Source organism: Prinia subflava, chromosome 15 (genome assembly GCF_021018805.1).
Source record: "Prinia subflava isolate CZ2003 ecotype Zambia chromosome 15, Cam_Psub_1.2, whole genome shotgun sequence".
In the NCBI taxonomy this organism is placed as follows: domain Eukaryota; kingdom Metazoa; phylum Chordata; class Aves; order Passeriformes; family Cisticolidae; genus Prinia; species Prinia subflava.
Window position 1 is genome coordinate 13,091,551 of NC_086261.1, and position 27,584 is coordinate 13,119,134.

Genomic DNA, 27,584 nt, shown 5'->3' on the forward strand with positions numbered 1-27,584 from the left:
TTTTTCCTGAAAGATTTGCATTTAAATAAATGACAACAAAAGAGAGCTGAAAAGAGTCTTCCAGAACTCCCCCACATTACCTCTTTCAACTTTTGTACCATCATTGCAGCCATTGTCTACCAAATCTTCCCAGGCAGACAGAGAATATATTACTCTTGCAAAAAGCAAGATGCAGTTTAGGAACAATTACTGCAAAAATTAACTTCCTCAGCATAATCTTTTTCTATCCTCTCCCTAGGTGATAGCCGCTCTTCTCACAAGAGAGTCTTCTGGCAGCATTCCCTCCCTGTTTTTGGTGCAAATGCCACCAATGAGGACCTGCCACTCTCTTTGGTGCCAAGAGAACTGAGATATTTCTGTTGGACTGGCTCCAACAAGGGTGAAAATCAGAGCTTCTGCATGTTCCTTCAAGCAACAAAAAAGAAGCACCAAGATCTCGCCTGCCTACTCTTTGCACAGGCTTTTCCTCTCCCACAGGCATCCCTGCAACACCAAACATCCACGGAGCAGTGAATAAGCTCAAGACCAGTGACATGGAGACTTGTACTGCCAATGGAAATGGCTGCTCAGGACACAGAGAGCTGTGTGGAAAAGCCTGGAATCCATTTTCCCCTCACCCAGTAATGCTGACAAAGGGAAGGTGAAAGTAAAAGAGAAAAAAAATATTTTAAAAGTAATTTTTTAAAAAGGCAGTTTTGAGAGCTTGAAGCTGCCTCTGAGGGTCTGCAAAACAGAGGCAACCTCTGCTAAACATCCACCAACCTCAGAGCAACAACTGAGCTCATCTTCCATCCCTACCACTACCCAAACTCTACAGAAAAACAAACAGGAGCACCCTGAGCCTTTCTACCCTCCCCATGTCCCACCTGAGGAAACCTGCACCAGGTAAAGACAGCACCAGGAGATGGACCAGAGGCATTTGGGTGTGTGATGTCATGTACTAAGTCACACTTGTAAACATGATTTCAAAGGCAGCTTTTGCTTTTGCAATGGATTTTTTGGCCTTGCTGTTATCATGATGTGGTTAGAGGGTGAAGGACAGAGCAGCAATGACTCACAATGCCACAGCTGGGGGATAGGATGTCTGTAAGAACCAGAAATCCCATCCCTTTGCTGGTCATTTTACCAGTCCCAATGTACCTGCAGCTGCTAAACTGCACTGCAAGAATATTGAATTTGTACAGCTCCTTCATGCTGGCAATTGCAGCAGGTACAGAAAGGTATTACAAAAGCACAGAGAAAGGCTGGATCTATTCAATTCCCAAAGGGGCACCATGAGAAAGTTCAGCAACTTCCAGACCATCACACTGCATTTCTTCTGGTGGCAAGTGGTAACACTGAGGGTTTTCACCCTATATATTTACTAGAATTAATCCACACCTTTGTAAACTCAGAGTAACTTCTATCCTGGGGAACAGCATCTTCTCATTCTAAATCCGCTTTAATGATCACGCCTACCCCATTCCACTGAGACCCTTCAGAGGGAAGAGGCTCTAATCTATTTAGCTTCATGAAGGGTTTCTCTCTGACACGTGCTCTCCTAATAGACCATTTATCAGGATGAAGGGTGATCCCCAGAGAGTGCAGACAGCAGGACTGGCCCAGCCTGAGTGACAGTCTGTCCAGCAGAGATTGACTTTAATGAAGCACAGAATAAACAGGAAGATTAAGAGAGTGCAAAAATCAGTGACAAGTTTTGAGTCCACCTGGGCAGCTTACTGTGCAGCACAGATCTGTCACTAAGTTATAAATGTTATGTATCTGTTGGTTGCTAAGGATCAAACACAGCAATCCCACACACATTAAGAGAGAAAGCTTTCCCCTTGGCTCTCACCCTTGAGAAAGGGTACCTGCTTTAAACTCAAACACACAAGCTGAGGGTGGACCGCACTCTGGCAGTTGTCTGGTCTGACCCTCTGCTCAGAGCTGGGCCAGTTTCCAGTATGTTGCTCAGGGATTTTCCAAGTAATTCATTTTCAATTGACAATCTTTTGTAAATATTCGTGATGGAGTTTGTTTCTCTGGGACAGAAATGTAGAGACAGTATGGCTGTATTGTATGGGATCCATCTTGGCAAAATTCAGATCATAGCACCTCCCAAAATCTTGTTACTGACGATGGATAGAAGGCAGGTGTGCCTGCCAGTTAGAAACATCTACCTTAGGATGAGATCATGTCAGAGCTCTCTGCACTGCCTGCTAATGGGAAAAGCTCAACTCAGACACAGACATCTCTGGACAATGACTTGCATCCACAGACATCAGGCACGCAGCCCTGAGGTGTAGCCAAGGCTCATTTTTCATTGTGACAACTGTGACTCCTAGGCCAGACAGCTCTCCAGCATCTTCAAACTTATTTCTTCTGTTGGACTTGGATAGAAATTCATAAATGGAGGCTGAAGCTACAAATGGAGAGAAGTTTTTCACCTAGTGATAACAAGGCCTCAAGTGCAGACAGGAATCTTACTACTACACCACCTCACAGCTAGAAAAGCCCAATTACAGTGCATTTATCTATTACCAGCAAGTAAGAACCATTTTAAATCTTGTCTCTGGATGATCTGCTGGATGTAAAGACACCACTTTGGTAAAGCAAAGAAACCAATCATCTTTCTGCAGTAGCTAATCTTGAAGAGAACACACATTACTAGCAAGATACTTTACTTCAAAAAACCTGGAGTTTGAACTTTACTTTCTAGAGCAGAATGAAGTCACTGTTAACTATTTTCAAATACTTTTGCTCCTGCAAGTCAAGCTCTTTACTGAAACAAAGCAGAAGTTTCCAAACAGAAAAATAACTTCAATACATACTGTTGCTGCCAAATATCAGGACCACCTCTATAGTTTTTGACATGAAGTGGCTATGTAAAATAAGCTTTATAGATGTAGTTCTAGACTTCACACTGTCTAGTTTATTTCCCTGTAAAAAGCCTGTTTTGTCTGTGCCAATATTCACATGACATATTCAACAGACAAGGGCTGCTCCACTGCACAGACTTCTGTATGTGTTTGTTTTCTCAAAGCAAAATACATAAGGTGTGAGCACAAGAAATGAAGCTGGATGTGCAACAAGCAATACAAGGAGAGTTTCAGGATCCCCATCTACCTACACTGCAATTGTACATGGCCAACAGATGATGGCACCAAAATTCAGTCTGTTAGCAAATGCTGCTCAGGAATTGACAAAGTACTTGGGCAAACACATGAAAATAAATGTACTGAAATGTAGTTAATTTAAATTGCATAAAACAGACAACTAAGGGGAAGATGGAATGCACCTTTTATAGTAAAGCATCACTTTTCCCTGCTCCCTCTTTGCCCACATCTCAAAGACTTTGTCTTTCAAAGTATGCACAGTCATGGTCTGACTTCTGAGGAACACTATGGACAGATATTAATGGCATCATCACACCTTCAGCCTCTGCTAATCTTATGCCATATACAGCAGTAAGAATGCTCTTAAAAGCACAGGCTAACTACAGAATCAAATGCACAAGCAGGAATGTGAAGCTCAGGAATGTACTTCCAAATGCATAAATAATTGGGCTGTTGGAATTAACAGCCATGTTGGGAGTCACAATGTCCTACCCCATCACGGATATTTCCGTGAGTTTCTTCCATCTTTCTCAATCGCTCTGTTTAAATACCAGTTTTGGCCAGCACTTGAAAAACCATCTGGTATATAAATATTCATGAATTAATTTATGAGAAATACAGTCTCCTTTCCCTGCTTCTCAGGTAAACATCAGGTGCAGCTTCAAAGAAGCAGCAGCAGTACAATTTTAAAGTGGCAAGAACTGTATATATGCTTTAAGATTTGACAACCTGATTAGCAATAATACTTCTAATGCTGATTATACCTAAAGGAGGAAGGAGGCAGGTGCTGAATAACTAAACAAAGAACAACAAACAAACACTTTGGTGTTTAACAATTTACTGGGTTTAGTCATTCCAGAGGTTTAATGGAAGCTATGTTGTTTCATCTATGAGAAGTGTTTTCTGTTTGCCATATGTTTGCAGAGCCATCATTAAAACTGTAATTTTATTATTGGAATGAGCCTCAAAAATATTATGTCCCAGCATTACCTTCTGGAACCAAAGGGCAGATCAGCATCTTGTTCATGGTATTAAGCTCTGATATAAAGAGGTCCATTAATTCTGGAAGGCCAAAACCCTACCAACCATACTTGTCAGAAGTATAATTAGTAGGTTGAATTTCACAGTCCATAATAATGCTAGTGGTCACACAGTTTTAAAGGGTAAAACTCACTGATATTTCACCAGGGGTATTTAAAATTTAAAAAATACTACAAAGCTTAATTATGCAATATAAAGAGTAAAACATTTTTTGACACCTGACACATTCATATATTCCTGTTGCCAAAATGACTGCATTGAAATTTGAAAGCTTAAACCTGCATCTCCTGTGTTTAGAGATCACTGTGAAAGCAATTTCTATAACCTGTCCATTTATCCCTGCCAGCTCATTCATTTACTGATAGGACTGTCATTTGTTGACAGACAGTAATGAAGGTATTAGTAGCTGGTTTATCCTGCTTTATGCATTTTATATACCTTTTCTCATTAAAGAATATTTTGACACATTACAACAAGACAACATTATTCTTTATGCTTGATGCACAGGTAGCATCTTTTTACTAGAATGTGCCTATGTTTAAAAAGAGCAAAGATTTTTATTATTAGAAACTGTGCACTCTCTGCTTTTAAGTTATGTCAGGAAAAGGCTTTAGACGAGATGTCAGAATCTGGCTATTCAAATATGCAAACATGACTTTTACACCATTGAAAATAATAACAAGATTCAAAACCTACCTTTCTTATTCATGCAAACTATGTTGCAGGGATTTTTTTTTTAATAACTCCGAAGTTGTCTGTACTGTTCCAAAGTAAATCTTCTGTTCCATATGCTTCTGTTCTAATGCTTCTTTCTAAATTTTGAGTAATATGCCTTGGTCACTTGCTCAGGAATAGCCTTGTAAATGAAAACACTAGAATGGAAATTAGGAGATACTTTTTTTCTACAAAAGATACTATGTATTCTCTACTTATAATCTGATTTTCATTGAGGGCTTGTTTCAGAAAGTTGCTTATTCTCTGTTTTCAGACTTGGATCCATTAAAATACTTCCTTTCTCCAACCTCCCACTGTTAACTTCTTACAGGATTTTCTGTTAACTAGTTAAGAAAAAAGTATACCATATTTATACCATGTATAATGAGTTGCGCTTCTGCATGCAGTTGTGAAGTGAAAAATGACAATTAGGGGGTTAGGATTAAAAGGCCAAAGTTGCACCGTTAAAATAGCAGTATTAATTACCAGTTCCCTAAGTAGCCAAAATAAAAAGCCAGGGCAGACTAGAAGCGATTTTGTTCAGATGATGTATTTACATCTTTTCCTTGCATTACTGGTTTCTTCTCACAAGACCATAGATGAGTTACTAAAGTACCAAAGTCTATGCCTGATAGAGATCTGTCAAGATCTAAGTGATTAAGAACCAGTTTATCACAAAAAATGACCTTGACTGATGAGAAAGCAGCCTGCCTCATTTACAGGCTGTAAAATCAAATATTACAGAATCATAGAATGATTTGGGTAGGAAGGAACATTATGGATCTCCCCCAACCCCCTGCATGGGTAGGAAGATCTCCCATGAGCCCAGGCTGCCCAAAGCCCTGTCCAGCCCAGCCCGGGGCAGTGGCAGTGCTGCTCCTTGTCACAGCCCTGTCCTGGACTGCTCAGCCTCACCAGCCACTGCACCTGAGCTGCTTCCAGCTCACTCCTGTGCGGGTGCAGGGCTGGCATCCCGAGCTGCCTGCACCGCACACGAACCAAGGCAGGCAGGGTTCAACAGGAATCTCCATCAGGCATAGGAGAACACACCCATTAGCACATCTACTTACACACAGGTTGCAGAACACAGACCTTGGAATTAGTAATCCTTAAAGCAATACAATACTAGCCCAGTATCTGCCTAAACCCTCCAGGAAAATACCATTATAAAGTCACAATTCTAACTACTATAAATCAGAAGAGAGGATCTGGAGGGTCAGGGGAGGAGCCTGTGACTGGTAGTAAAGCACCAGAAGTATAAATAGAATTAATTTCTCCACTCATAGAACACAGCTCAGTGACGAGGGGTTAGGGAAGATGAAAATTTCAGAGGGAGCTTCAAGAGGCTGCACCTTCTTGGCCACATAATAAAAAAAGTCTTTTGTTTTAAAGAAAAGCATAAGGATTATAGTGCTGTATTTATCTTTGTCCATCTTTTTAATCACATCCAAAATACCATGCTCTGTTCTTCTGGGACAAACATATGTGTGTTCATGTATCTGTGTATTTTAGTAATTTATATAAAACTAATCCAGTGGTCTGATGAGAAATGCACATTACATTTAAATGAGCAAAGGGAATAACAAAGAAAACAGATAAATCCCATTACAGGTGTCTGTGAGGAAGAGAATACTGATGTGGAGCTCCAGTTTGAGAATTTTAACAGCTGTCAACATTAAAATACCCCAGTGGGAATTCGAAGAGTAAAGCCTTTAACAAATCTTGCAGGTTACTGATGTTTGGCCTGTGCATCCACAGAGGGTTGAAATTGATGGAGCAATGTTTAAACTCAGTCAGTGGTTTAGGATAATTTTGTATTCTGGTAAAACTCATCTTCATCATCCAGAATGAAAGCCTGTCTTTTACCAAGAGACATCTAGTAAATGCAGCATTTTCAACTTTCTGAAAGCTCAGAGCAATACATGTAACCAGAGGACTAAAAGTACTGTCTCACTCTTAAATATAGCAAGATTTAAATTGTAAGCTGCTGGTAGCTTGCTATTCACTTGCTTTAGTTACCCCTCTAGAAGTGTGAGCTAGGGTCAATAACAGAGCATACAATAATGCTCAGTGAACTTGATTTCTCTTAATTGGAAAACAAACAAGAAAAAAGAGAGACCCCTGTTAAGAGGAGATATTTGTCTTGTTCATAGACGTATTTGCTTTATGTTTATCCCCACTGCTATGAAACATCTTTCCTTACCTTCACACAAGTGCTCTCCAAAGTTCCAGTATTTTGTGCAAAGAACTATGTGGTTTTCTGCAATATGAAGCACTATACTCAATATTTAAACAGAAAATAAACACTACAGGATCCAAACCACAGCAGGTTTTGGCTTTCAAGATTCAGAGATGCTTGGATTTTAATGCTTGGTTAACTCACTTCAGTATTTTAAACTATACACGATTCTCAAAACTTCTGTAAATAATGGACAGTTCAGAGAGAGTTTCTATCTGCTCTGGGACCAAAGAATTTTTTTTCTAGTCACTTGGTAAAAAAGGATTCAGATATTGTGTTCTTCTTCTATTCATTGATCTATCCAAGTAATTTTCAATTAGTAAAGTAAATAATTACAGGTTCCAAGAAGACATAATGCTTATGAACAGTTTTGCAACCCATTAGAATACTCACTGTAGAACAAAATGAGGCCCTCCTATGCTCACTTACCTTTAAAAGAAAAATTATAGAAATAAAAATAATAACAAAAATATTTAAAACAGTTGATGTTAATGTGTTTGTGAGAGAAGAGTAGCTTTAGCTTTCTGTGCCAAAGGTGATAAACTACTCCACAGGTGAAGTCAAGCCTGTTAATTGTTATTTTGAAGGTTATTCACAACTACTGCAAATGAAGGGCCATTTTCAATCACTTGTAATAAAAGGGATGTACACATATCCACAAAAACACATACCCAGAAACAGGTAATTTGCACACACACATAAAATCTCACATTTGAATCCAGAAATATCAGTGTTGTAATAGAACTTTTGTAAAATAACATGTTTTCCCAATTGTCAACCATCTAAGTGAGCAAGAAAAATTTGGTCCAAGAGAGTCTCTCTTCCTAGAGTCTGCCTTCTGCAATGAAATCTCAGCTATGGTTAAACCCAGTTTTTAGCTAACTGCAATACAACACAATTGTATTTGGCTAAGCCTGCAGATCTCCAGGGATTATTAACCCTTTGCTAGTAAACGTAACCTTTAAATTAATTTTTTTGCAGACTGAGAAAAGCGGAAAAGAAAACACTAGATGGAAAATCTAAGGTGAATAGAGCACTAGTCTAATTTCTGAAATGAGCCAAACCTATCCAGTGGCTGGAGCACAAGGAGCGTGTGCTGCTCATCCCAAAGCTGTCTGAAGGTTAAGTGAAAACAGGCTACATTCTGCAGCACTAACTCATCAACTGCCACGGGGAAATCTGCTTAAGCACAGAGTGATGGGGATGGCTTGCAGAGTCTACGCTTCAGAATGTTGCTAGAGAAATGAGGCAGTAACAAGTGTATTTGAAAGAGAAAGGACCTGACTGTAATTAGGGAAGAAGTGTGCATTAAAGGCTTTTAAAATTTAATTTGGATACCAAATTACATCTTATTTCTCTTTTCTTAACAAACAACAACAACAATCTTATGATCTAAAATGAGCATCTTTAAAACTTAGAACAGCAGCTATTACTCAGTGGCCATATTGTACTATCACCCTGAAAATACCACCCAGTGAGGTCTTGCTGTACTTGCCCTACAAATACATGAACCAATCCCTATCCTAGAGTTTGTAGTTTGTACGTTACAAAGTCTAATTACAGCGTGAGCATAAACCACAAAACCTCCTACCGGTGGCAAAAATCCGAAAAATCAAGATAATTACAACCCTTGTTCATCGTGATTTTTGAGGCTATTTTTAGAACCGCATAGGCTGATGTGCTCTGAGCTTTTTTATATTTGCATTAAGTCCTCTGTGATTCCTCCTCTGAAATGTGTGCATATGCTGAGTCCGTGTGAGATGCTACCACTGGCGCTTGTCATAAGAATTAAATCCCTCTCAAGCTTGTTTACAGCTCAGCACTTGTCATACTGCTCCCCTGAGCTTCACGCCTGGTTGGGTTTTTTCTTTCTCTTTGGCTTTGTGAAAGATTTAATTTCTTTTTTGTTTATGTGTGTACTTACACTTGCAGGTGCGGAAAAGAAAAAAATCACTGTACCCAGATGTTCTGAAGCTGCAGTAGCATACATACAGCTGAAATTAAGGAGAAAAACTGTAGCAGATAAAACCTACTCTCATACATTCTATAAGGTATTTAATAAACTTATCATGTTTCATTGAGAAAAAGACTCCAATTCCATGTTAGGAAGACCAGAATATTTTACAGTTATTTTCTTTGCCCTTCTGCAAAGAGCTTTTCAACATCTGAACATGGTCCAATCACTCCTATTTCAGTTTCACTAATATCCTCTTGTAATGGTTACAGAGTGCATCACCGCTACTGCAAACCAAGCTGTCTTAGCTCATTACTGAGTCTGTTGAAGCTCAGAGTTTCACCCAAATTTTCACTCATAATTTGAAAGTTATATTAAAAAAAAAAAGAAAACCAAAACAAAACAAACAAAAAATCCCCCCCAAACAAAAAAACCCTACACAACCCTCTTGCTTTTGTAGTAATAGCAGAAGTCATTTTCTGGATTGCCCATAGGGGCTCCAGTTCTGATCTCTCCTATCACATCTAGTTAAGCTTGTCTCCATTTCACAACTGTCATTGCTAAACCTGCAATTCATCTACCCCCACATACTGCACAGCCCACAGAAGGGTGAAAACACCAGTAAGCTGTGGTTTCACAGCACCTACTGCAGCCACTCCTCCACACACAGAGCACTGCCTTGTCTGCTCCACCCTCACAGCCACAGCCCGTCCCAGGCAGCAGAAGGGCTGCTCACGCCTTTGCTCCACCTCAGCACCTGCGTGGAGAACCTGCCCACATGCATGTGCCCAGTCAAGCCAGTTTATTTCACACAACTGTGTGTGGAAAAAAAGAATTCTTCCGTGGATTTTTTTCTGATAAACCTCTAGCTTTTGACTTTCCTAGTCATGCACAATTTGCAACACAGAACTTGCTGACAACAGGAATAACAAAAATATAAGCATCTGATGCAGGACCCACTGGAATTTTAAAGGGCACTCTTGTGAAACCTAAGCAGATGAATCTGCTTTTTTTTTTTTTTTAGCTGTTTTCAGCTCCAGTAACTTCCTCTAGAGCTCCCCTGGACAATATGTACAAGAGCCTAATCAATACTTCTGTGACATGACCTCTTCAATCACAGCATTCTGCCTGCTGGTACAGTGGGGAAATATTTTTTTTACTTTTATACTCAAGTATTTTTGGGATTTTCTCTGGATTTCCATTAAGTATAAACATTTCCTGCTCTGCATGTTCAGCAGGGAAAATGAAACACAGGAGATCCTAGTGGATAATACAGGTGAGGTGCAGAAAGTGCTTTTCACCTCCCCGTAGCCAGATATATTGCAATAACATATATTTCACTTGATGGACAGGAGCTATGTTTGGACCAAGTGAATTTTGTCAACTGGTCTTTAACTAAGTGGTGCACATTATACCCAAGAATATCAGGTTACAGTCAGGTCCAATCTTTCTGCTGTGAAGTGACTGGTAAGTTTTGTCCAATGCTGCACAGAATCTCATGTTTCTTGATAGAGACGTCTACTCTCACTAACCAAACTCTCATTAAATAAAAGACTAAAAGTAGAAGCATTTTGCTTGTACATGTTCTATATTCCACTCACAGTAAAGTTCCCATTTGCTGCTGCTTCTTATTGATCTTTTATTGCAACGAGGCCTCTTGATGATCCAGTGACACTCTTTGTTTGCTGCTTTGTATTTTCTCTGGAGATTCTGTTCACAATTCTTATCACCTTTAGCATCATCTATAAGGAAGAGAATACAGCTATTATGGCAGGGAGTCAGTTCAGAGTGGACACATTTTACCCACTCTAATTAAGGATAAGCAAAAGACTGACCTTCTAAACATTTTTTCATAGTCCCCTCTCCTTGTTCCCTCTGTGTGTTGCAGGGTAACATACATATAAAAGAGATGTGACCAAGAAATTCTCAAAACAGTGCAAGCAGATTGTAAGCTCTCTCAAACAATACATTTTTTGATGGCAAGAACCCACACATTTGTAAGCAGTGTGTAAATACATTAAATAAAAAATACTTTATTATAAACCATAAATTATGTGAGAGGACAAAAGATCTATTTTTATTACTGCCAAAATATGAATATCAATTAAGAGGTAATAATATGTTAAAAGCTTCCAAGATAGCTGAGTAGCTCACCTAGTCACAAAGTGTGCTTGGATTAGTAAAATGCTCTAATTCAAGTATAATGGCAATTTTAGAACGATTTGTTTAGACAACTTTATGCTCAAACCAGCCTAAGGATTGCTGCTGAACTCTCATTTTTAACATGATATAAACAAGATCTTCTTTGTGTTTTATTACTCTGTTCAGGTACATCAGGGAAAAAAAATCAAGTTATGTTTTCATTATAGTTGCACATAACTCTGTGTGTGCACACAATGAAAAGTAATAGGAATGCAGGAACAGTCCAACGTAGCTAAGGCTTCACCTGACTTCCTACACTGCCACCATTTGTCCATCAAGTTCAGTGTTTCTAAAGTTTTCCTTTAAGACTGAATGGTTCCTAATCAGTCACAGTCCTGGGATTCATTTTGACAGCCTCTAGTCTGCTCCACTTAAATGACATCTAACAAATACATTGGATTTCATTAAATAACCTGGGTATGGCATTACGTGCCTTCAACTTGTTAGCCCCAAGAAATAGTGAAGTCTTTCCAAAATTAGGTGGAAAGACAAATCTTGTCTGAAAACCCAAAAAACTGGTACACAAAATTCAATCCTCATTTCAGGCAGCAAACACACAGGGAATTTAAACACATACAATTTAAAAACAATTAAGCATTCATGTTCCAGTTCTACAGCATTAAAAGGGTGGAAAACAAGAGCTTCAATTTTTTGCTAAAATTTCATGACCGATCAATACGAAAAACTCATAGGAGGGTGTAGTCAAAAGGATTCATTCCTAATTACACTATTCATGAGCAAAACATATTAAGGTTACATTTTCAAGGCTACCACCCTGTCAGTATGAGACAACTTCCTTCATAAAGAAACCACTTCATTCACAAAAATTTTTGGAGAAAATAGTTCTTTTGACTTAAATGCATAACACTGAGACTTCAGTGAACTAAAGTATGAAATGCAGTCTATTTACATTAGATTCATAACATCAGCAATCTAGCAATGCTGCTTGAAAATGGAGAATTGCTTACTGAAAAGCTACAGGTTTTGATCACGGACTTGATCTTATTTTGGCTTGATTACAGCCCACACATATAATTTGAGCAGTCAATTTCCTTAATATGAAGATAAACTTGCCCAAACATAAATGCAGATACAGATATGACATCACAGTTATCTTTCTGGTTGCCAGAAAAAAACTCAGCCTCTCTGATATAATGGTTTCAATAGGAAAAAGCCCCTCAACAAATCCAGCACATTTTTATGTCAATAAACATAATAATTATGTCAATAAACATAAACATAAAGGTGCTTTACAGCACCTTTTAGCCACACAGCTACATTCACTTTCCTCAAAGTATTTCAGAGATAACATTTTCCACTTTTTTGTTTCCTTTAATCTGGTGCAAAAAGGAAATATCAACCTCGCAAGGTTAATTTGGGTCAATGAAATGACTGAATACAAAATTTAATTAGTTGTCTTAGAGCTGCAACAGTGATCCAAAACTCAAAAGAACTCTCTGCATAGTGTCTGTAAACTAAGATACCAGTCAACATACTTTCCTTTTTAGCACGAATTAATGGGGAAGATTAGAGTCCAAATCCTGCATAAAAACAATGTTCAAAGGAGATGACATGCCATCCTTCACTGAGGGACTGAGAACTGTCCTTTTGAAGTACATTAAAACTGGAATAAACGTTTTCTTAAAAGCAAAAATCATTCAATGGTATCATAAAAAATACTTACCTTTTTCTTTTAAGGGCATATGAAGCGTACAGGATGTGACTAGACAAAGTAAATTCACAAGTTGCAAAAATCAACATTAAGGAAAATAAAAAGAGAACAATTATGTATAAATTTTCCCTACACAACAAACTCTAAGTGGTTTGTAACGAAATTCTGCTGTGACAGCCTCTGGTCACAGTCTTTAGTGGAATATTTGTGTATCTGACTGACTGCTGTCTGCATGCCAGCATATACACAACAATGCTTAATGCCTGCAGAAAAGCTTTAGGATCTTTTGCTTAAGGTGTTGCAGAACACAAGCATTACTCAAGAATCATTACCCTGACCTTTAGTTTCTGATTCATTCTAGAAGTAGCACGACAGAAATGAGATTTAACATGTATTGCCCACCCAAGGTTCTTCTCTCCTTTGCCCAAGGAAAAGCCAAGTTTTGTTATAAAAACTTCCTTGTTTAAAATACATCACCCAATACTTAGATTTCAGTATGTGCTACAACTGGATTTTTTTTTGGTGTGTTTACTCAGCCATTCCATTTCGGAAAATCTGAACCACAGGTCAACCAAAGCTTCTCTCCCAAGCTGCACAAGGCAAACAGGCACTGATGGTACTTGAGGAAGATCCAAGTGACTGAATGTCCACTGACCACCAGGATGACTGCAGTTTTCTATTAAATGTCAATAATGTAGATAACATACACGAGGCACATGACTTCCTTAAAAATAAACACTACATAAACAAGCTGCAGTGATTATTCAAGTAAGTATGATAAAGCTCTTGAGATGAGGGGAAAGGGTGATTCTACTATGGACACCAAGAACTGACTGTTTTTAAATAAGGCAATGAAAACTGGAGGTGAGATGTCTTCTCCAGGACAAAAAGAGAGGTAACACAGTGCAAGAACTACTGATGGCTGGATGGAAAAACCAACTTTTACACTGGTTTAAATTTAAATTGGACTCAGAAGCAATAAAGTGAATCATGTGCAGTTATGTTCAATTAACTGAAAACGCATTAATGGAACTGGATCCTCCAGAGCAGCTTCCACCAAAAGTATCAATTTAACTTACCTCTTTGGGAAACCTCCCAAATAACATGATGGAAATTAATTCTTGCACTTGTGCAGTTTCCTACAGTTTATGAGCAAATCTATTACTTCATATAGGAAAAGTAGTCATGAGTTAGTTTTCCTCCTTCACAAAACACCATGCCAGTGTTTTCATGATCTACCTTCCCTGCCTAAGAAAAGCTACCTGATGCTCTTGATAGAACAACTGAGTTCTTTCACCTTTTCTTTCAGAAGGACCAGAAGATATTTGAGTGGTTTGTAGCTAAAATTACTTTTTGCATGAGCATTGCCAACATGGTTTGAAACAAATGATGCTTTACATAATAAGCAGCTGAGATGATATTGGTATAATTCTGCCAAATACACTGGGTTTTGAATTCTATTTTCCACCTTTTCTCAACACTATGTGGCCAAATCCTTTCAAATTCTTATTACAATGGTAAATGTTTTAAAAATTTAACTGCATAATAAAAGACATATACGAAGAAATTTCAAGTATCGCAATTGGTTCCAGTTGAACTTAATCTTTTCTAACACCACATATCAGAGCATTATTCAAAATATATAATTTGCATGGAAGGTCACCAATCAGATTCAAAATACTACAGATTTCCCTGGGTTTCAACACAGATACATTCAAGAACTCCCTTGGTAACATACACTTCCAGTTTTGTATTAAGTGCTTTAAACTCCACATAACAAAGCACTGCAATGAGTAACCTTCCACATGTAAAAGCATGAAGACATCACACTGGTTAACCAAACCACTATTTAATAATTTCACTAAAATCTTTAAAGAACAAAAGAATAATGCAACTTATTCTTCTCAGCTTTTTCATGTGTTGTGGTATTTGAAGTTCTTCAACTGGCAGATCTCAGAGAGCTGTGAGTACGTAAACTGTTCCACTTTTCTTTTTTAAAAGTCTTCTACACATGCATGGATGACAATGAAGATGCAGTCCAAAATTTAAACCATAAATCTCTTCAGAGCTTGAAGGAACTTTTGAGGCTGTTGAGATCTGGTTTATTTAGAGGTTCCCATAGTAAGCTCGATGGTCTTTAGATTTTAATACTGTTAGACTCAGCAGCTGAGCTCGGTGCACTTAAGAGGACAGAGGAAACTTCAGTTGCAGGCTGGTGGGCCAGAAAAATATCTGTATAGTCTGGAAAGGTTAGCACATCATATCACAATACACAGGTACAAAAAATGTTTATGCATAGGCACTTGCTTGTTTAATTCTAAAATAAAACAAACAAACCAACCAAAAACTAACAAAAATCCCCAATGAAACATAGGTCTCAAATTCACAATATTGAAGTTACTTATTTTTTGGGAACTGTCACTAAAACTTTTTTAAAAATGGGAGAAGGTTATGCCCAAAGTTTCAAGCTGAGCATAAAATTATACACAAAGACAAACTTTTGTTGCAAATATTTACTCGAAAAGTAATAATTTACAGCAGTGCTTTTACAGCTGTTCAAAACATTTAACATTCATTAAAAACAAACTGTAACTCAAAAGCACATTCTGAATGTTTCAAATGGAGCAATGAAATCAAAAGAGCAAGCTACTGTTAATCATATGCATTCCTAAATCTAGCTAGCTAGAAGACAAAAATAACCCCCCCAAAACCAAAAAACCAAACCAAAGCCAGCAGCCATCTTTCTGTACATAACTTAGACTACAAAATGTCCTGAAATTGAACTATACAACTCTACTTTATATGCCCTTGTGTCTTATTTTTAACTTAGCCAGTAGCAGCTGCAAAATGGCAGAACGCATGCCAGGTGGTGTTTCCAGTTTGGAGTTTTCCTTATTTTTGCTTAAAACCATTTTTACATTAAACCATACTTTGGTGTGACTTACAGACCATTCCTATGGGTCTACGGCTAAGAATAATTAAACCAATGGTAAAAGCCTAACAGCTACAGTACTTTCAGCATGATGTCCTACTTTAGTTCAGTATTTCTGCACAGTGAAAACCCCACAAATATATATTTTTATTGTAATAATTTCACTTTCACTGAAAGTTTATTAAGGTAAGTTTACAGCCTGGCAGGATTACACCTGTACAGAGGTGCACAAATTGATATACTTCTGTTTACGTGCTTTTACAGACAGGAATGTGACACCAAGTTCCGAGGTTTGTATTTACCTAAACTATCAGCAGACCAATAACCTTCATTACAAGTGTGCTCCATATCAGCATCAGAAGTGAATAGACTCAATCCCCAGTTCAATGTTATTCACACTAAAGAATTTAGAAAAATACTTTCTGGGCGAACAAATCACCTTATCCTGGGCTAGTTAACTAGAAAAATTAGAATTTATACCTCTTTTCAAGTATCAATCTAATAATATATCACATCCAAGAGACAGGAAGATATATTTTAACATGTTACCTTTTTGAAGCTTAATGAATTCAGTCATACATACACATACATGCTACTTTCATATGCAAACTTCCCTTTGGTGTCTCTCTTCTCCTCCCTTTTAAATTTTTTAGTTTTTAGCATCCATGAGCACACTCATCAGGAATGGTCCATGGTGTTCTTACCATAGTTTAAAACAAACAATAAAATTAACACAATTTCAGCTTGCCTCATTTTCATCTGTCTTGTTTGCAGTTGTTTCCATTCTGCTGGGATTGCTTTCTCTAGAGGTCTCATCTGTTTGCTCAGCGAGCTGTCCCGCTTTCTTCGCTGAGGGGGCAACGTTACCTTTTTGAAGAATTTCAGTAGCTTCATGTTCTAGTACTTCTGATGGAGTCAAAGGCTCCAAATGAATACTGCCTTGTTCACTGATGTCTGAACTAACAGACTCAGGTTCATCCCTCTTCCTCAGGAACTGCTCAAAGCTGACATCCTCGCCCAGGGTCAGCTTTAGGTCCCTGACGTTCTTGGCTGACAGCGCGGTTTCGTCCGAGGTTCGCAGCTCCGTCTGCTCAGTCAGGACAATGTCACCTGAACTTTGGCACGTTTTCATCTCGCTTTCATTGTGAATACATTTTTGTTTCTCATCTACTAACTGTTTGTTATTAGCTGAATCACAGGATGCTCTTTTCTCATGCAAAGAGTTCTTTGAGCTGTTGCCAGGGAATTCCAAACTAGGAACATTTTCTGTATTTGACAGTGACGAGTCTTCACTCTTTTCAACAGATGCAACTTTTTTTGTTTGACTTTTACTGCATTCTTTTGTTTCATCTGAAGAGTCATGCTCTTGTTTGCTGAAAAAAATGAAACAAGTTATTTTTAGACATGATATTTATAATTTTTGTTATAAATTAAATAAAGTAATACCTAGCTGTACTCTGCAAGGTGACACTCAGAGGGGTATTAAAGATTTCCTCTTTGGGATTTGACATGATGCTTCATAGCAAGAAAGGCAGCATTTAATTAACAGCTGCCTTTTTCTTATCTATTTACAAACTCAGCTTTGTATTTAGCAGTCAATTAATATTCTTGTTCTGGCACTTCAGCTCCAGAAAGGAAGGTTGCCTTTGGGTGACACATGGAATTTCCCAAAATAACACCAGTAGTTCCTCTATCTGCACAGCCTCTTTGACACAGATGCACATAAAATTGCTTTATACCTTTATACCACCAACTGACTCTGCAATACTCATGAGCCTAAAGCTAACAGCTGGAAATGTGAATTAACAAATCCAAAATTTATTTAGCAATCACAACCTGGATTCACTGAAAAAGTGAATCCCTGAAGCAACATTTTCAGTCACCTTTCAGAGCAAAACTGTGTGATTATAAAGAGGAAATACAGAAATAGAGAAGTTCAAGTTTTCCTATAAAGATTAAATCTGGTAAAAGTTTAATACCATTTTTAATCAATCCAAAGTTTTTCAGAATGATAAACAGATTGAATTACCTAAAATGATGATGGTGACAGACAAAAGAAAGTGTGGGGGAAAGGAAAGGAAAACCTGGAAGAACAATAATTTATCTGATTTCAATATAAATTCTATATAGAAAGTGAAATTAGGAGCAAATTCTCCCACATGAACTTTTAAAACTTAAATTAAAAGTAACAACTGGAACAGTAATATGCAGAAAAAAAGCTGTGAGAAACACAATATCATCAAATACCTCATTAATCAAAATGTGTTTTTATTTTAATTCAAGTGTTTTGAAAAGTGGTTTTAAACAATTTTTGTCTAAAGACAAATTCTGTAAGCAACACACAGTTCAGAACTCTTAAAATGAAGAACCAATTCCTTGTTATTATGTTTTTTCATGTATTTTCAAGCTGAAAACCTACATATGACTACTCACCCTTTAAATTTAGTTTAAAGGAATTTAAAACAATTCCAGTGATTCACTTATATGATAAATGATACTGAGTTCTACAGAAAATGGTTATTCTAGAAAATGAACTACAAGCATTCAGAAATCTATCTTCAGAAAATTTAAATTATTTAAATAAATGAATCCAAGAATATTCCACTTCCTACTTCTGCTCTAGGTCAGAGGATTAACTTGAGCAGGAATAAGAGACTGCTGGGATATCCTTCAGTGGTGAAATTTTTGTAGTCATTGGGGCAGTCATAGGAATCTTTTCATCCTGTTACACTGACTTTTCATTTATTATAGAGAATGGACTCAAGAGATAGGCCAACCTCTTTACCAAGTTACAATCTGTATTTACTACTTTTGTCAGACAGAAACGTTAGGGTTTGGGTTTTTCTTTCTCATTTAGTGAAGTAGCTAAAGAGTAGATGACATTTTCGAATACAAAATTTATCTATCCAAGTTCTTCTCTCTCAAATGTCTAGAAAGAAAAAGGCAAAAAAGATAATAGTGGAGGGAAAACTCAAGCCCCAGTTCCAGTACAAAACCCAACTCTCAGAAGCACCCACCAGCTGCAGCTGACATAACTGGTTTGTCATGACTGCTCCTGATTTCATCATCTATTCCAGAGAAACACTTCAGTCACACAAAGCCATAGAAACACTAATTCAAGATTTATAACTGTTTTCATATGAAAATCTAGTCACCTCTTCATGAAACAGTGCACACACATAGGACTTTAGCTGCCATTTCTCAACAAGCAGCTTGAGGGCAAGCCAGTTGCAGAGCTAACAGGCACAGTATTGTGCTTTATGTGGGAAGTTTTGAACACAGATATGCAAAACCCAAAATAAAACAGATTTTAAATAAAGGGATGACTAATAACTACTTATCCCATGGAGAGAAGTTTCCACACCAAGAAACACAGATGGATTACATACATATGTATACACACAAGATTCACATCAAGAAACTTCTCAGAGGACAAATATACCCTTAACATATAAAACAAATTGATCTTCTTCACCTTTTAGTAACCAAAATCCCAGCTTCGTCCACCCAGCCCCTTTTTCTCACTGATTTTTGGCAAAACACAGAAAGGGGGGAACAAATAGTAGGGGAAGAAAAGAAATATATACACACACATTGTTGTGCAACAATCACATCACAAAAACGATTATCCACAAGCAACAGTGATCCTTCAGATTGCAGTAAGTTCCTTTAGATACAACAATTCTCCAAAGAAATAATTTGCCTCTGCAATCAACTGCAGATGAACCAGCAAACCCTAGCAAATGTGGTAATCTAAAATACTACACTAAAAGAAAAATCATGCAATATTTCAGGAATTCATTCTGCTAGCATGTCAATAGTGGAAAAAGAAAAGTCTTCTATCCAGTATTAGCAACTGGAAGTACTCTTAGTACTCTATGTGCAAGTAGGACTGGTTATAGTGTAAGAAAACTAAAAATTTAGCCATCAAAACCACAGGAGAATGTGAGAATATTAACAGCTGTATTATACAGAAAAGAGGATGTCAGTGAACAGGCGGAATCAAAATCTGACTTCTGTTTAATGCAACCAGTGAATCCAGGTTCATGACCTGACCAAGTATGGGATGTATTACTGAACTGGCTGCCATACAGTCTATCTTGTCACAGAAAAAACTTTTGGGACTCTATTAAAACTTATCCAATGAAATAAACTTTTACACTCTAAACTATATGAACAAATTCATTTTTTCCTTCCGTTTTTAGAACAGTAGAAAAGCCTGTGAAGGAAAAGTGCTATTAGAAACAGCCAACCAGTCTTCTAAAAGCATCTTATACACTACAGGGCATCTTAGATTTCATTCTTATTTAGGACACACGAAGTGCCTAAGTGACAAAATTAACTACTTAGACTTTGTCTTCTGCCCCAATACAACTGTAAGTTAATTGTGGTTCAAAAACAGGAAAGGTCACTGTATATGAAGATGGACACTTAAAAATTTTATTTGTATCATCTCATATTTGAAACTACATAAACAATGCCACATACTTTTGGCATAGTAATTTTTCCCCCACAGAACTGGTATATTTTGTTTCAATGAGGTCAAATTACACAGCAAATATCTGAAAATTGTATGCCAAAGTTAAGCTTCTTCTACATTTTAAAATACTCTTTGCAATATGGCTGTTGAACTTTATTCTATTTCCATCGTACAAAACCCAAACACACATGAGCCATGCTAAGAAACGATTTCCAACTCAGAATTATTGCACTCTACCTCCTCCTCTCCTCTGCCCTGGCTGACCTGTCTGCCCCTGAAAAGAACCAGAAGAGAAAGATTTCTTGATTAATCTCTTGGAATTTTAGGATGTTATGTTTTTAAACTACCTGATTCATCCATTTGTATTTTTGGTTCTTCAGCACCCTAAGGGTCTGTCCTTCAGCTTCCTGCTGTATTTCAATAAACAGCCAAAATGTCAAGCATCTGCCTGCAGCAAAGTAACAGGCACTGCATGGCACCTCGGAGACAACGAGCAGAGGTTCCACACAGCCAGACCACAGCTCGAAAGGTCCTGGTTCAGGAGCTCTGTAAGCTCAGTCAGTTCACATCAAAGCAGCTTTCGCTGTTCTGTGTTCTCTGTCTTTTCCAAATGTAAGGGCTACAGCGTAGGTGTGGGTTTTGATATGGTTTTATTTGGGTTTAGACAGAGAATGTTGCATTTTTTGGTTTACTTTTTAAATGAAAGCCAGGACTACGGAATACAATTCTGTCAGGAAAAAATGCAAATTTGATGTTTTCTGTAATGCTGAAAAACAATATGGGATAAAAAAGAAAAGCTAAGAGAAAACACCTGAAGTGGTAATGGAATCTATGGAAAAGGTTTGACTCTGTAAGAATATCTTTCTTAACACTTCTGAATGAAAATGAATGGTCTTCTTATTTCTACAAAACCATTGCTTCTGGTAAAGAAACTCACAAAACTCTTTGTCTTTTGGAAAGCTGGCAAGCAGTGTTACAAGACAAATCTTTCCTAGGTCTGAGGACTTCTTCCACTCTTCCCATCTGGGATTTCTGTAACAAGACTGCCCTTTCTGAAGGGCAACAAAGAGACAACTTCTTCAAAAAAAAAATCTGTAAAATCAGAATCCAGAGATGGTATTTCTGAAAAAACATTAAGAATATGTCCTGTGAGATCATTTAGATTCTGATAGCCTTCCAAAAATTACAGTTCAGTATTAATCCAGATCTCACAGTTACCAATTCCCAGGTTCCCAGAATATGAAGATACACAAGGAAAGGAAACCATTCCTTCACTGGAGGCTGGCACTGAACTTAGCCAAAGGGCCTGACCATAAACTGCAAGGTGCACAACTCTGGTGTAGTCAGCACTGAAGAGTGCCTCTGACACAGCCCAAAGCTGGATTCTTACACTGTGCACATCCTCTGAACACCACCATCAGTAACTCAGGTATAATTAAAAAAGAATTGTCTTGGATCTTCACACTAGATACCAAGTTATTCTTAGACTGTGTGTAGAAAAGCCAAGACATTACCCCAAATGTAGCTTCTTTCTCTCTAATGGAGACTTCAGTATGAATAACTAAAAAAGACTCAAAGCTTTAAAATACTGTATGGCTGAAATAGAGATAAGGATGAAGATATTTAGAGTTAGAAACCAATCTGGTAATCTGAAACTGATTTTTGAAGTTGCTACTTATGCTGAGCTAAAATGTACTTCATTTCAGAATCCTGAAATGTTTCATTGGGTGTACAGAAATTCTAAGATAAACTTATTTCATGTAAGCGCTTCCAGTTATCTTGCCTCAGGAAAACCAAGAACCAACGGTCCTAAGGTAGTGAGCATTACTTTTATTCTAATTCTCCTTGAGGAATGAGCTCCTCAGCAGGAAAGGGCTTTTAAACCATCACTGAAGTATTCTAAGGTCTGAAATGCTAAATTAAGAGCATAAAGCTACCCGTAAAAAAATCCCACAATATAAGCTCAATTTTCTTTCATTTGTCTACCATAACCCAATACCCAGAACAGAGCTGTACTTTAGGACAACTGAAAACATTGCAGCTGACCTCCAAATATTATCTGGAGAGGATGCTTCCTGCAAAATACCTTTACAGGCACAGTCCACACATTAGATGAGCTATAAATTATTTAAATTTATTGACTTTGAAAACCACATTAATTAAACAGCTTATCACAACATCACCAAAATTGATTTTCTGTGTTTCTATACAAAAATGCTATCGCAGAGATAGCAAGAAGTATCTCCTACAAACTTGTTAAGTCATCAGTTCTAACAAAATCTAACCTTTTAAAGGTTTCTTACAGAAAAAAAGAAAAACCAAACAACTCCCTCAAAATTGCTTATGCCTAGATCTTCTTTGTTGATGCTGCATTAAAGGCAAATTTAATCTGCTGAAGTATGGTGCTGCCTCTATTATATTTAGATAATGTTATTAATCATAAATTAAATTATTCACAACCTCAGCAAGTCTTAATGGTTGTCTACAGGGTACAAAATACTTGACATAAAAAACAGCTTTCCCACCTAAATTTTATGAAAACTGTATACTAATATTAGACTGATCAACCACATGTCTTTTCTTAAATCCAAAAAAACAGTCAAAACCCAGACCTTTTAAATAATTTAAGCACATAGTTTTATTACACCATGAATACTTTCTAACATTAATGTTCTAGCAGCTAACCAGCATCTTAAACTGTAGCATAAACGATCACATACTATTATTAATTACGTCCTCATCTGCAACAATAGATGGCAAAAATATCTACAAAAGCGCATTAGTTTCAGTAGCACTATAAAAATACTCTTCTAATTAACATCAAAATAATCAAGACAAATCAAATGAGAACACTTTTTTTGGGTCAGGACTTCAAATAACCTGAAGTATTTAATCATGAGTAGCCACATCATTATAAGATGATGAAACACCAAATATTTAGCTTTACTGCTTTAATGATTTCTATGCAAGAACTTAAATATGTTGGAAATAGCCATTTGTCATAAAACAGTCACTCCTGTTAGACTCACCAACTTAGACACGAATTGATCAGACACTGCATATCCAAGGACAAAACATACTGTTCTTGTGTCTCAATAAATTAAAGTTTTACCACTAAATTAAATGTGTGCGAATTGAACCCAATATCTATAGATTATTTTAAATCCCTTAAAAATGTTATTTTACATGACCCAATTGGAGAGATTTATGTGTTCATGTTTTATAGCTGACAGAGCAGATTCCAACTGGCTCATTTATGTTGGTTTGGAAATGAGCAGAGTTTGTAACACTCTGTGGTAACCACATCTCTGTTATTATGGTTTACCTTGGATTCATGAAGTATACTCTCAACCATAACTCTGTTTAGGAACAGTTTTAGAAAGCAGTTCCTTCTAATTTGTAATTGGCAGAAGTTGCATGAACAGACACCAAACTATAGAAAATTATCACCTTGCGATGTTCCCAACACTTCTATGATACAAGAAATCTTAAATCCCATAGGTCCCAAGCATCAACAAAGGCAATACTTTTTTACAAAGGCAATCTGTGAGATCATAGTGCTCCTGGAAAGAACATTATGAAAATAAAACAAAGATTGTGACCACGCCCAGTAAGTACAGCCTGTTAGTCCAACAGTTTTGAGCAACTCTGAAAGTTTTCCAGAACTCTCCAAAGATTCTTCACTCTACATGAACTTCTAGTTAAGAATAATGAAAAAATGCCCTTCAACTGTCAATGCTTTTTAAAAAATTGCCCATACAAAAGGAGCAGCTAAGCACAAAAATTCACCTTGAGATAGTCAACAGCCATAATTTTATGGATCAGCCATAAAACCAAAGAGACTCAGAGTAAAAGTCAAGAAAGAACAGTATTTTTGACATCTTGAAGTCATTCAGTTTGAACTGAAAATTTATTTGATAGATGAAGAGACACCTAGGACTAATGGAAGGGATCTGGAGTCAGTAACAAAAGCTAGACTCTAAAATATAGTTAAGCACAAATAGGAGTACTCTCATTTCTGAAATTCAGTCTCATTGCTTGCCCTGCCCTCACACAATAAAATTGTATATATTTGCACACACGCACACAGAGCTCAAATCATGAGCCACCATCTTCCCAGCAATCTCTCATGTTTTCTTACAACCGAAGGCTCACTGGGTAAGCAGAACAAACTCAGCTGGAATCTTTTGCCAAATATTTTGCCTTTTTTTCTTTTAATGAATCCCACCCTCTAGCAGAAATTCCCTATTTTGACAGATGTAATTTTAAATGCTACAAGGTTACATTTAACAGAATAACAGAAACAAACATTTACTTTGTTTGTATAACTTTCTAAACAGAGGTAAGACATAACTGACTAGTCAAGCAGTGACACTGAATGTCCTAAAAATAAGAAAAGAGATAGGTTAAGGTACATACAAATGAAATCTTAATTCTCTGACCATAAGCTACGCTGGTTATACCATGCATATGCATGCTCTGCCCTTGCAGATATGGTCCAATATGTTGAATTATTCAGGTAAATTGTTGGGACCATAAGAGAGATTTAATACTAAGTCAGACAGGTGCATTTGAATGATTTGGAAGTGCTTTTATGAGTTTTCCACATGAGTAACTTTTCCAAGATCTTCACACAAATGGAAACAGGGTATCACAAGACCAGTTGATCCTACATGAACCATTTCCACAAATCTCTCACATCTCTAAGTGTTTAAAATGCAAGTTTGAAACTTAAGTTTCTGTAGCAAAGCTGCAAAAGAACTGAAGGATAATATTACAAGTAGGATTCAAAAGATGCAGAATTCATATAACTTCAAATCCAAGTGTCTGTCTAGTGTCACTTCTGAGCAACTCTTAGAGAATGTTTCTGAAAGCCACAAAAACCTGCAATCACATTCAATTCTTCCTGCTGTCAGAAACCTGAATGGAAGTGAAATACGAATTCAACTTCCTCTGAAATGAGCAGCATGTTCACCACGAAAACACACAGACACTATGCTTTTTTGAATGCTGCTGTGTCAAAACAGAATTAAGTCCTGCAAGAAAAACCTGCAGTGGGTAAGTGATGCTTGAAGCTGAACAGCAGCATTCAAGATGGAACACGGCTTCTGTCAGAAGGAAAAAAGTAACAAAAAGTGCAAGACTTGAAAGTATTGAGTAAGTGTGCAGATGCTCAAACACAAAATATGCAGAAGAGACAATGGATGACAGGATCCTTGGCATTATTAGCAATACTACAACAGCTGCAGAAGCTCACTATCATCAGACCTGTGACTGAGTACTAAAAGTGAAGAGGACAAAAAAATAGTCAAAATGAATTTTTTTAACAGGTTTGATTATTCAGAAAAAGGAAGTGCTGCAAATCAAGAACACCTTGCATCCACCAAAACTGAACTCTTACAACTAGGAAGTTGTATCAGTGACTGACCCTTAAGTGAGGTAAGCTTTATCTATTACTCTGCTTGCAAGCTAGGAAATGAGAGATTCAACCAAAACATATCCACTGTAAACAGAAGGCTGAGTTTGGAGGAACATTAGATGTTCATCATGGCAAAAGCAAAAGGTCACTGCATAACCTGATGGATAAACTTGCCATAGATAACCTAGAACTGAAGATGAAATCGGAAGCAGTAAAACCAAAAGCAGTAAATGTCCCAGCAGCTTGTGTAGAGCATCCTTGAAAATGAGACATGATACCAAGAGAACAAGGTGTGAATGAATTGGAACTGTAGCTGCTCCACCCTCAGAATCAAGGCTCAATAAATGTATGTACTTCCATTATATGCTTTCCTCCTCTCACAGTATTTTGGAGCAAAAAGAAGCTTAGCTACCAGAGAGTAAAGCAGCTAATAAATTCCTTTGGCAAAGACTCAGTTTATGTAGTTACATGCAACAGAAGACATTCAAAGTATATTTTGCCACTATATACCATAACGTCACTGGCAGAAAAAAATGTAACTTACTTGAATATTAAATAGATCAGGACTTGTATGCTTTAGTGAACACCCAAAAAGAATGACAAAGCCTTTTACTTTCAGAAGGTGGGATCAAGTTCAGAACCCAAAGGGCTTTGACATCAGCCCATATACATCACCACTTACTCACTACTCTAGCTTGGGGTGCCACTGACAGACTGGAGCAGGGCACATGAGCAGCAAAGAAACGCTGCATCATGTATGGGAAACTCCTGGCAAGCCTCTCTTCCACGGAGTACAGCCCCCAAAGAGCTGCCAATGCTGCAAAGCAGAGAACGTTATCAAAAAGGGCCTTTGACTACAATATTGAGAGAAAAGACCAGACCTGATGTCTAAAAGATGCAAGAAGAGAATATCACAGCTTCAATGCCTGAAGGAAAAGGAAAAGGTCTGGTCAGATCCTTGTTTGCTTACATACCAAAATAATCCCAAGCTGGACTGGGTTCAATTTTCTGGTCCACAATGATGTATCAGTGAGCCAAGGCAGTATAGGATACCTGCTCACTTTCAACTGCCCTGCAACAAAAATGTCTGCTGTCAGTTCATTTAAAAATATGTTAATGGCTGTGCAAAGCAGAGAGTTGAGCAATTAGAAGAGTACTTGCATAGTTATTAAATCTTACTTCCTCAGCACAAGGTGGATCACCAAATAAACAAGGAGACTTATGTAGAGTAAAAATTAAAAAACAAATTCTGCTGGAATAGCCCCAGCTAGGTTATCTCTATTACTAATGGCAGGATTCTGGTCCAAAGACAGGCTCTGTAACAGCACACAGAGCTCATGGAACATGTCTGATCATTAGCAATAAAGATGAGTTTTAAAACACATACAGACAATCTAATATATAATAAAAGACATCAAAAGATACCATCTGAGAGATGCAAGAGAAGATCCAAAAGTGTTCAAGATTGTAATTGAGTCCTTGTTTCCAATGATGAAGTCATTCTGAAGAGCCCCGTAAACAAGTCATTGAATTATAGGTCAAAGAATTGGAAGAAATATTCAGAGATCATTGAGAAACTATACAGCAGAAGTTAAGAATATTGTCTGCAAGTTCCTCTTCTTCCAAAGCAACCAAAGAGTACCACTAACAATCAGCCCTCAAAAAGATGAATATCTTTGTTTGTACTCTGTACAGCAAATCATGAATTGAAATATCTGCTACATTCTGCTATACGAGAGTATACTCGTACTCTTCAGTTTGGCAATGATATGTTCTTGTCCAAAGTATCTGAGAACTAACTAGTATATGGAACAGGACAAGATTTACTGAAATTAA

The 27,584-nt window shown here is 37.4% G+C and overlaps 1 protein-coding gene across 8 annotated transcripts in view; it reads right to left on the reverse strand.

Annotated features, from left to right (window-relative positions):
• Positions 1-14,750: 14,750 nt before the first annotated feature.
• Positions 14,751-27,584, reverse strand: part of ZNF280D (zinc finger protein 280D) — a 48,779-nt gene continuing 35,945 nt past the window's right edge. For 7 of the 8 annotated variants that reach the window (XM_063412322.1, XM_063412321.1, XM_063412320.1 and 4 more), the window contains one exon: positions 14,751-17,222. In XM_063412322.1, the coding sequence (XP_063268392.1) occupies positions 16,589-17,222 (634 nt within the window). In that variant the 3' untranslated portion in view covers positions 14,751-16,588. Of the gene's footprint in view, positions 17,223-26,722; positions 26,821-27,584 lie in introns of all 8 variants that reach the window. The other variant, XR_010082356.1, reaches the window with a different exon arrangement.